The following is an 11655-nucleotide window of genomic DNA, read 5'->3' as shown; positions in this document are numbered from 1 at the left end:
CGTTGCGACCGATCTGACATTTTATTCCACGTTACTCCCTGATCCATTGCAAAGCGGTGATTTGAAATTAGTAACATAATTAGTTGGTACGATCATCGAGGAAATAAGCGTCTTGGGATGTTGTTATCGCGTCTTGCGAGTATCGTTGCAGGGATGACCATAGAGTCCATAAGGCACGGGTGAGAGGTGGAAAGCGAGAAGAAAGGTAAGAGGGATCCGGACCCGTTGATCCCTTCCATGGTGGAACTGGGACCGAGAAGAAGACTCGGGAGGAGATCGCGTACCAGCTCCCAGTGCATCGGCTGCTTCAGGCTGGCCGGAACGTTCGGTGCCGAACAGCTCGTCGAGACTCATGCAACGTGCAACAACATGCCGATCAGACTGCGTACTTTGTGTAAGTGTCGAGATATCGTTCCGTGTTTTTAATTTCCTGGCTCGAGCTCGATCTTCCCGTCTGTCCTCTTCGGATCGGTTTACCTCGTCCAACGCGTCGATCGACGGTCAGGTAGGAAATGAGACATTTGTAGAAATCGTTTGAACCGATGGACATCGATGTGGGTCATTTGGATCGTTCGAGAGAAAATGATGGTGATAGTGAATCCATTCGAACGATGAGGATCTTGATAGGATGACCGGTTGATATAGTGCTGGATATTTCATCCTTTCTACGATCATTGCACTGACGTTTCATTCAGAATATCAATTATTTTCTGAAATATTTGAGGACAGACTATCACTCGAAGTGATGGAACTTTTGCTTTTGGTGTCTCTGAAAATTTCGCTTCGATGGAATTCTTCGAAATTCTGGGATTGATATAGATCTCGTTATAAAGGACCGATCACGAAACAATTGATTCGCTGTTTTGTAGGTGAATGTAGGAGTGATTTATTTGATTTTACATGACGCGTTTAGAGGCAGAGTTGGATTGAATGGATCCGCGAGGTGATTGATGTCGCCTGTGTAGCGTGTAACGAACCGCGAAGCGTTTGATTTATCTACAATAATGGTAACGACGTCGTTCAACAGGAATGTCCCTAATGAACTTAGAAACGACCATTAAAAATTTCTAATTTTTCAAATAATATTCCTTTCATTCTCTCTATCATAAGAGACACCTGAAGAGTACTTTTTATAAAACTTCCTTTCGAAACTTCAGGATAGTTACAAAATCTCATTAACAACTGGCAATTAACACGATTCGATACGACGCGAATAAGATTCTCGAACGTAGGAACAGCAAATACGTTCCCACAATTTTATTCGAAGCACAATGGGAGTGCTGTTCCTTGAATGAAAACCTCCGATTCATTGTCGATGCAAATGTTACTTTCAAAAGTTTCATCGAAACGAGTGACTTTTCGATGAGAGACGAAAAATCGCATGGTCTATCACGAGCATCGGTATGCATCGGTTTCCAGAGCTACCCAACTTGCTCACCTTTCTTGGATGAATCTTTTTAATGTCAACGATAGCGAGTACACGGTAGATCGGATCACTTTTGTTCTTTTATACACTGCCGTCCATAAGTCACTCTTTAAAACATAATAGGTGCTCTTTTTAAAATTGGACCAAATTGGACTTAAGATTTTTTGAGAAGCTATAAAAATTAATGTACTAAATGTTTCTTTCGGGCTTGTTATGAAAATTAAAAACATATTTTGTAGATCTAACAAGGGACATTACCCAATCGACACACGCCGATTTTGATGCCCTTTGAGTATGATATAGAACTCAAAAAAATATTTGACACGTATTTTTTTTTATCGGCAATCGTCCATGCTGAAGGGGTGAAAATAGCCCTCAAAGTTGGGGTTGCAAAACATATTTTCTTGAATATCTCGGGAACTATTAGGTGTAGGCGAAAAATTCAAAATGGAATTTGTGTGCAAATTTTTCTATGTAGCCACCTTTTTGATAAATTTATTTGTTTAAAAAATATATTGAAAAATTATCTATTTTTTTCACCCCTTCAGCATGGACGATTGCTGAAAAAAAAAATACGTGTCAAATATTTTTTTGAATTCTATATCATACTCAAAGGGCATCCAAATCGGCGTGTGTCGATTGGGTAATGTCCCTTGTAATTAAGCTATATGGATGCTGAATCGATATCGGTCAACGCGTCTAAAAGTTATAATCAATTGAAGCTAGTGATTTTCATTACAAGCTCAAAACAAATAATTATAAAAAGTGCCCTTCAGTATTTTTGTCGCGACCGCGACCATTTAGAATATTAATTTTGAAAGCTTCTCAAAAAATCTCAAGTCCGATTAATTTTTATAACTTCTCAAAGATTCTCAATTCCAATTTTGTTCAATTCTAAAAAGAGTACATATTCTGTTTTAGAGAATGTCCAATGACTTATGGACGGCGGTGTGGAATCGATGGACTGGAATTTCTGGAACTCAGATTCCGACTGATAATCGCCCCTCCCATTAAGCGTGATCCCGTTATCTCAATGACACCACACGCGGTATAGATTTTTAATTGGGTCATTACGTAGAAAGCGCGTTCAAGCGGACCAAGATCGCTCGGTAATCCCGGGGGAACCGAACCAGACGTTCGCGTAGTCGTAGAAAAATTTCGCCATCTTCAGGCTCGTTCGTCAAGATAGACAACTGTTGCGTTAACTTCGGAGTGCGTCAGAGGAGGACTCGTTACGCTGGATGTTTAACTCGTCCGCGATGAACGCAACACGGAGTCTGCAAATATAAATTAGTTGCAACGACCGTGTCGAAACGGAGGCGGGGATTCTCCGTGCAAACTGGTGAATTACGTAAAACGAGGAAAGAAAAAAATAAGTCTGACCATTAAAGCACGGTAGCCTGGCCGTGTTACCGTAAACCGAGAGATTACTATCCCGAACGACATAATCATACGTTTTCCAGGGAAATTAACATTAAGGTTAGCGTTATCCCGGACGCATGCAGAGACGTTGAAGTCTTCATCATTCTTGTATACTAACGAGCGATAGATCCTTCAAAATTTTACCATGAGATTCTCGAATTACCTATTGCAAATGAATAATTAACTTCGATTTCTAAACGATGATTCACTCCTCGAGTGTAACTTACATGATTAACACCGAAAGTACATGATGAAACGGTGTTAATGAGTGTTAACGAAAGGTAAAATTCTTCTTCTTTTTGCTGCATGCCACAACTGCAACCGAAATAGACTACTCAATGCACGTATCTGCAGCTATAGACGGAGTCACGAAACAAAGGATCCGCTTTCGAACTTGATGGATGCGTGTCTGTATAACTGGATCGTGAGAGCATTGTTTCGCAGGTTTCCGCATGTTTTATACTATCGAGTCTCGTAACGATCGACTGGGTCGATGAAAAATGAAGGAGGAAACGTTTTGTCGTAGACAGAGGGATGATAATTAGAGGCTTGATCGTTCGCGTTATTTGATTACACGAGGATACTTCAATTTCGCGGTATACGTAATGGGAATTGGGAAGTCGAGGTGTAATATTGGCGGGTGACAATGTAACTCGAGTATTAAGGAAAAATACGAAGCATCGGAGATAAATGAAATTGGGATAATTGAAAAATTCTAAGATTCAGGATAATTGAAATTTGTTAAATTCTTAAGGGTGTCGTTGCTTTATTCTCGAAAGTCGAGATGTAATATTGGCGGTTGGCAATGTAATTCGAGTATTAAGGAAAAATACGAAGCATCGGAGATAAATGAAATTGGGATAATTGAAAAATTCTAAGATTCAGGATAATTGGAATTTGTTAAATTCTTAAGAGTGTCGTTGCTTTATTCTCGAAAGTCGAGATGTAATATAGGCGGGTGACAATGTAACTCGAGTATTAAGGAAAAATACGAAGCATCGGAGATAAATGAAATTGGGATAATTGAAAAATTCTAATATTCAAGATAATTGGATGGAATTTATTAAATTCTTAAGGGTGTCGTTGCTTTATTCTCGGATTGATTATGCCATTAAATATTCTCTTCAGCGACGTCTTCAACGCGGGCACTCCTTTTTTCCTCAGGTCTCGTGACGCTGGTCTTGTGTAACATCGCCGACAGTCTTGAACATGAAATTCCAAGGAGGAGCTTCCTGTCACGAAGAGCCATCGATGGAACCAGAGGAAGGTATTGCAATTCTCGCTGTTCCTTGCGCGATTCGCGGATCACTGAGCGCACGATTGAATAAGTATGGATGTCGTTTGCAGGAAGTACTTCGATCCGGAAGAAGAGGGAGCCTTTGACAGTTATGGATCTGCCGGTGGCCAGTACGATCCTTACGAGGAGAAAACAGGTAAAACGTGCCTTTTTTATTCATATTGGAAACCATGATCCTTTTGCCAACCGAGTAATTTTAATTAAATGGAAAATCTTTTCTTTCGTCGCTGCTTAATTACTTTTTCAAGTCAAAAGAATCCGAGTGTCTATTTCCATCCAAAGCAATCGCGTAAACCGGTAGAAATGATGTCAACGCGTGGCTAATTATAGCCACAAGATGATGGATAATCTGCTGTTTAACCATTAGCGTATTGCTTTTTAGCATATTTACTTTTTTTCTTATCTTCATTCCAAGCCTGCCCAGATTCGTTTCAGACGATCGCGTCGATCGGTAAAAATGGTGTCAAGCATTATTAATTGCAAAATGTTGAAAGAAAATTGATGATAAGCTATTGATATGTTAATCGGAGAATATTTCTTCGATCCAACTCCTTCGAATTTTCACTTTTCAAGAAAAAATACATTGACCTTTACCATTTATTTCTTTTTTTTCTTCGATGAATCTTCACACTTCTTTCTTCAAGAACAGATCTCTTATTATAACAGACAAGGATATTATCAAGTGGTGTGAAAGGCGATAGCTAATAAAAATGTCTGGAATAGGTCGCGCGAAGCCTTCTGCAAATGACGAGCTGCGAAGCGGAGAAATCACGTGCGGCACCTGGAGCACCGTGAACACGTTTTAAATGTCACAAACGCGTGATTATCCTGATGAGATGCTTTTTTACGACCTTGGATCGTCACGTGTCGTGGCTCTTTATCTCGGCAACCGATACATTCCTTTCTTTGTTGAAAGGAAATTATTATTGTCACGTCCGGAGAATATTGCTTGAAAATTTTTTAATCCTCAATTAGCAGCGTAATATCGGTATATAATTCATATTGCACAATGTTCATTCTTGAAAGTTCAATATAACCCGCAGCATCGTTCCATGATATTTGTTTAATGTCATAAGAATCCATTCTATGGGACCTTGGCTGAGTATTATGCACACTTTTGAACGTATATATTCATGGCTCGTTAGCAATGAATCAGATTGAAAGCCGGTAGCCTGTTCCGATGATGATGATGCCTGATCTCTCGAGCTTTATTTATAAAAAAAAAACGTGACTAATGCGAAAGGCTTATATCGATGGCAGTAATATTTAATCCTTCAATCACGTTTCTTACATCTGTTATGAGGCTGTTCTATAAAAGAGTATCGAATTAACCTCTCTTTGTGTGTTTATAAACGAGAAGCATACACGGAGTTACAGAGGAAACTTTGATTTCTGAATGTTTGAAGTATTCTCCAACACCGGTTACATTATGGTTGTATTTCCGAATGGCCCCACCAAAATTGAGAACTCAAGGTCGGTATATAACCTAAATTGACTAGAAGAAACCGATTAAAATTGGTTTCCGAGCTGGATGTCTTACCGTTTTCGAGATATCGTGGTAAGGTTAGGTTAGATTAGGTTAGGTTCTGTGTATGCGCATGCGCAGTATTGAATAGCGCATGCGCAGTATCCAATAGCGCATACGTGGTCCCAAAATTAGACAAAAACTTCTTACCACGATATCTCAAAAACGGTAAGACATCCAGGTCTGAAACCAATTTTAATCGGTTTCTGGTAGTCAATTTAGGTTATATACCGAACCTGAGTTCTCAATTTTGGAGGAGCCATTCGAAAACTTATCCATTTTTTGGATTGCAGATCTCTCGGATATTAGAAGGAACGTGCCAGGAGAGCCGGGAGTCGATTATCCTGCGTACACGACGCTGCCGCAGACGGGATTCACGTGCGAGGGACGTTCACGAGGTGAATCAGATCGAAATCGAATCATAAGTAACCTTTTAACCCGATTTCACCGCGGACATTCGATTTGAAACGAAATTCTAGATGGAACGGTTTATGTCACGACTTTGGTATTGGGAAATAAGATGGTTTTAAGACCGATCGAACTTCGACTATCTAAACGAAAGTGTACCTCAGAGGCTCCAAGTATGAAAGCTTCAAGGAAATAAGAAACAATACGTCTGGTAAAACGTTTAATAGATTCGAGTTGTCAGACGGTCACGCATCGATCAACGTTACGTTTCGCACTTTTTCACCTTTAGCATCGATGCCAAGGATGTTTCTCATGCAGGCGAGGATCAACACGTGCAGCCTGCGAAATTGACTCGCAACGTTTTCTTCGATTTCGCAATAGGTCACCGTTCTATCCCGCTATCGGGATAAGGTGTGTGCCATTTTGTGGCAAACATTCTACAAAAATCTTTACCGATGTCGTTTTCACCATGAAAAGGTAAACGCCGCTAGGAGAAAAGGTGTTTTATTTTCTTTACTCACTCGGTAGTTGTCTTCCTCGTTGCGAAATCCTCCAACCCGCGACTTAGGATGAGTAAATAGAACCTCCGGACCAGCTGAAATTAAAGAGAAAATGGTTAATAACAATTCGGCTGTCTCTAACATTTCAAGAAATAATGAATTAAATTTCATTGCAAAATCCGAGGATTTCGTATTCGTATAACAGGTTCGGATAATTGCCGTTGACATCATTACTGTTGTCACAGAATGAATTAGGGGAACGACGTTATTTAATCGGAGGAATTCAAGCAAGTTCTGGAATAGTGTACGAAGAAAGTTCAATCTCCGCTGGTTGTTACGGTTTCATTATTGAGCAACATCCTGATAATGTTGTACACTTACGTTGCTTGGAAACAGTAGAATGTCGGCGAAAGCAGCCTAACAATAAGATAAAGGCCAGCCAGATAATTCAAACGATTCTGACGCGAAGCGATCGCTATTCAGAAGCTCGCTAACCTATTATTCAGCGACTACAAATTGTTTGAACGTTGCTTGTTGAAGTAATAGATTCGGTGAAGAACACGTTTCGACTCGTAACGAGAATCTATTATCGTGTTTCTAGAACGTTGACGGGGATTGTTTTATCGTTTGAAGAAACGGAGAGTTACGTTTCGTTTGCTAATTAGATTTCTACGAGGCGACACCTAATTTCTTGTCGAATGGAATCGTGCCAGGTATCCGTGTCGCGTCGTTCCCGCGATGAAAGCGGTTTAATTGAAATTTCCAAGTATTCCGCAACCGACTCGATAGATCCAATCGAACCGATGCGATCGAATCATCTTTTGTGTTCCAGCTGAAAGCTCGCGGAAGAAACTGAGCTATTAGATAATTCGAAAGGATAGAGAGAAAAGATGCTGGTCAACCAGATAGAAACGACGCCATATGATCCTTACGTAACGCGTGTATGTAAACATTGCTAGTGTCACGCAGTTACTTCGATTTAGAAAAAGAAAACGAGTTTTTTTCATACATATTTATATATTAAAACGTGTCCATCCCGATATATTAAGTAACAGGGATGCTTCTTCTTCTGTAACTGCAATTTATTCTCACGAGAGGCGAGATGTTATGTATATTTCTCATTTAATATTAAAATTTATTTCTCGGACGAACGAAGAAACATCGTCCAGGTGTGTCAAATGGCATGAAGTTATCCAGTTGTTGCTTAAAATTTTTAATTATTTTCGGTATTACACCTCTCGTCTAACGAAATTTCCTGTACTCTTTCTATTGGGATCGTCTCGGGATCGTCTGCCAGACTCGTCAGTGAGGCTAACGATAGACGATCCCTGCCCCAGACGCCTATAACCCCTCTTTTCGGAATTTATGGATCGCATGCCGGGGGACCGCCAGCGAGAACAGACTCAATCCCGCTGCCACCTGGCGGTCGCCGACCCGAGTTAAGAGCGTCCGTTCCCCTTCCACTAAACGCCTACAATTGGAAATGGGCCTACAATAAATAATGACTTTCTCATTCCGCTTTATTTCTTCACTCGGAAAGACGTCTTAACGCTTTGAAATTCTGACTCGAAGCGAAGGAGAAAGCCGTAAAGACAAGACAGAAAGTCTGTTGTCCACTTATAAAATCAAAGAGACCTGGACTGCGTCCAGTCTATTACCCAGGACCTTAGGCCTATGAGTCCGATGACATCTGGTCTAACAATATAACTTTGAACCACGCAGTGTTTATAACAAATTCATGTTTACGTTCTAGCTGACGCATTATCATTATCAATAATCCAACATTTTCCACCAGGTTACTACGCGGACGAGGTGGCAGGATGCCAGGTGTTCCACGTGTGCCACGACGTGCTGGTGTCATCGTTCCTCTGCCCCATAGGGTCCATCTTCAGCCAGAAGCTGCTCACCTGCGACTGGTGGACCAAGGTAGACTGTTCCTCCAGCGGCAAATACATCGACGTGAATCGCAACAGTTATCAACAAGACGACGACGAGATGATACGTAACGCGTACGCGATGATCAGCCTTCAGTCAGGAACAGACGTAACCAAGGACGGTCTCGTGGATCCTGACCGAACTGGCAGCGTGGTGGACTATCAACGAGCTCCAGCCAGAATCCCGGACTACTCTTCACTGGATACGACAGGGAACGACTTAAGAAACAACTACGAGGATTATTCCAGCTCTGTCAATCGCAATTTCCTGCCACCCTATCAATCCAAGGATAGGAAGATCGAGAGCAGTCCAAGTTATCAAGAAAGATTCTATCCTCCTGAGAAATCCAGGTCTCCTTATCAAGATTCACCTATCATCCGGGTTCAGAACATCAAAGACCCAGGATACAGGGATGCAGAGAGGAACAAGCACTTCCAGGAGAACTATCGAAGACCCAACGAGTTCAGCAACCAGTTTCAACCTTCGTATGCGCCCACTGTGCCTACTGTGACCACTACTACCAGGAGATTTTATTCCCCTACGGTTCCGACCACTTTCAGACCATCTACCTTGGCTTACAATAAGTTGGACCAGGAGATAGACAGCTCGGACTACTATTTCTCACACAGTAGGACCAACAGCTTCGTCACTCCAGCGAGCAGGAACGTTGAGGATCAGGGTGTAAAGAAATCTGAAGCTGGACGAAAAGCGAACGATTACAGTCAGCAAGATAGCTACGAGGATGATTACGATGATGTGAATAGCGAGGAGGAAAGACAGACAACTCCGTCTGGAGAGAGATTCCGAATCAGAGTGGCTGATGATTATAGGGTGAATCGAACTGGTCTTTTGTTCGGTCAGGTTTATCGAGGATTCGATAGAGCCAGAGACGACGAAGAGATTCTAGAGGATATCGAGACCAGAGGCAGCATCGGACTGGGTCATGCTCTAGGTGAATCTTTCAGAGGGATTTCTGTACAACAACAGAATCCTGTGAACGATGGGCTGAAAGATGGAGAAGCAGAAGTTAGGGCACACCATCGGTACACTTTAACCAGGCCAGAGTCCAGCATTTCTTCAGGGAATAGGGAGGAAGAGACAACTGAACAATACCAAAGAAACGATCAAAGAGAGCAAGGAATAATTTTGAAGGAGGATCTTGTATCATTCACGACCCCTTCTGTTATTGAAAGCACCATAAAAGCAACTACGAACCTGCACGAATTCAATTCTTCAAGTGTACCGGTTAATTCGAAGAATTCCACTGAAGAATCGTCGAATCAGAAACATTCTATTAAAAGGGTAGACAAATTTCTGAGACCTCCCGAAGAGTCTCGCACAAAGTTTCAAATAAATGTTCCAGATCTGTCTGAGGTATCCACTCTGTTGATCAGATACTCAACTGTGGATGATGGTTCTTCAAGAACCACCGAGTTACCCAGCTTCCGGAACACTTATTCTGATGACTATATCGATCATCCAACTGCCCACGATGAATCAGTGAGTGTAACCAGGAATTATGAGGATATTAGAGGGTCTGGAGAGCCAGGTCGCTCAGAAAGCACAACAGACATCAACAGATTCAGAGAAACCGTAACACCAAGGCTGGATAAAGAACCCAGCACGTCTCCAGTCACGAAATTACCAATAATTGAATCTTCAAGGTCCACCTCGAAGTCTGGAACTGCAGAAGATGAAACTCCGACGACTTTGATCAAACCCATCAGGCCAGAAACTCTGAAGCAAATAGAAGAAAGTATCGAGAAAAATAATTCTCCTTATCACGTAACGTTAACGGTGAACAAAGACGAAGAGTTGATACCAACAGCACATGATCTAATTGGCAAATTAATTGCTCAACAAGGTAAAGAAAGTTCGACAGTTAATGATAAGCTGCACGAACTGGAGATAATCAAGTCTGTGGAGCCAAAACTCCACCCCACAGACCCACCGACCAGCCCAATGAGCACCATAGACACCCATCATGAATCCAACACCGGAAATAACCACTCTAGGATTGAACAAAACTCTTCGAGAAGTAAAGACTTTGATAGAATCAGTCTACTTCAATTGATGTCTGAATTATTGAAGTTAGACCGTGCTCCTCGTCCTTTCTCCTTGTCTGACGCTTATACTTCAGACCTGGAGACCCAACCAGAGGTCGTTTCCGGTTCTTCAGCATCTCAGACGATCGCCAAAGAAGTGAATCTCAATATGCAATTCCAAGAAGAGGTTACAGAGAAGCTTACAGAGAGTTCTACAGAGCCTGTGGTTAGGAGCACTGATCCTAGACTGAAGGATCACATCCTGGACCAACTGGCTGAGACTTTTGGCGAACCATTGCTGAAGACGGATCGACCACTCTTTGATCTTCCTCAGAAAAATGAATCCGATGATTTTCTGAAGGGTTTACCTACTGTGAACGTGGATAACCATCAGGAGTCCAGCAGTTTCAGGACCACCTTAGAGACAAGTGATCGATTCTCTTCCAGGTCAAGTTCCAAGGCAAATACGATAATTACGACGACGTCTGAGCCAGGAACGACCCTCACCACAGATTCTGGGAAGACTGTGGTGAAGACAGAGTTCGTACCATCGATTGGGTTCTCTTTTGACACTGATCGAGGCAGAGAAGAGTACGTGGAAGCTGTTCTAGGTGGATTGATAGAACCAGAAGCAGCTGAGAGTGAGAAAAAGGAAGCTGTTATTCAGCAAACAAGCCAGGAAACTTTGTCGGAAAAGAATGAGACTTCGAAGGATGTGTAGTAATGATTTATTGAATCATTCCTGAAGAACTTAGTTGTAGAACGAAATCTGTGATGTCCTGCTGTTTCGTCCTTTTTTCTTTTATTCTTCTTTTAATTAGAAGACCATTAATGGTTACCATTTACATTGTAAGAGAAGGGTCGATGTAATTATTAGAATAGATTATTTTATTAATTGAAATGATTAACGTGACTGCTAAGCGTGAAACATTTCACGATAGAAATTAATTAACTTTCATGTGAAAATTATACAAAATCAATTAATAGATGTATCGTGTATTAATAATGTATGTACGTGTGAGTAAGAAGCAATGATGTATTTTTTAATAAAACATGTATATTCGTTTTAAAACTTGTTCGTTATTATTTAATAGAAA

At 41.3% G+C, this 11655-nt stretch overlaps 1 protein-coding gene across 1 annotated transcript; it reads left to right on the top strand.

Moving 5' to 3' along the window:
• Positions 1-201: 201 nt before the first annotated feature.
• LOC117604393 (uncharacterized) lies at positions 202-11585 on the top strand. Its single transcript, XM_034324389.2, has 5 exons — positions 202-394; positions 4013-4115; positions 4196-4281; positions 5964-6068; positions 8374-11585. The coding sequence occupies exons 1-5, from the start codon at positions 238-240 to the stop codon at positions 11277-11279; spliced, it is 3357 nt and encodes a 1118-aa protein (XP_034180280.2). The 5' UTR covers positions 202-237; the 3' UTR covers positions 11280-11585.
• Positions 11586-11655: the final 70 nt, after the last annotated feature.

Source organism: Osmia lignaria, chromosome 9 (assembly GCF_051020975.1).
Source record: "Osmia lignaria lignaria isolate PbOS001 chromosome 9, iyOsmLign1, whole genome shotgun sequence".
NCBI classification, from domain to species: domain Eukaryota; kingdom Metazoa; phylum Arthropoda; class Insecta; order Hymenoptera; family Megachilidae; genus Osmia; species Osmia lignaria.
The sequence above is the reverse complement of the archived record's forward strand: the minus strand, read 5'-3'. Positions and strand labels throughout refer to the sequence as shown.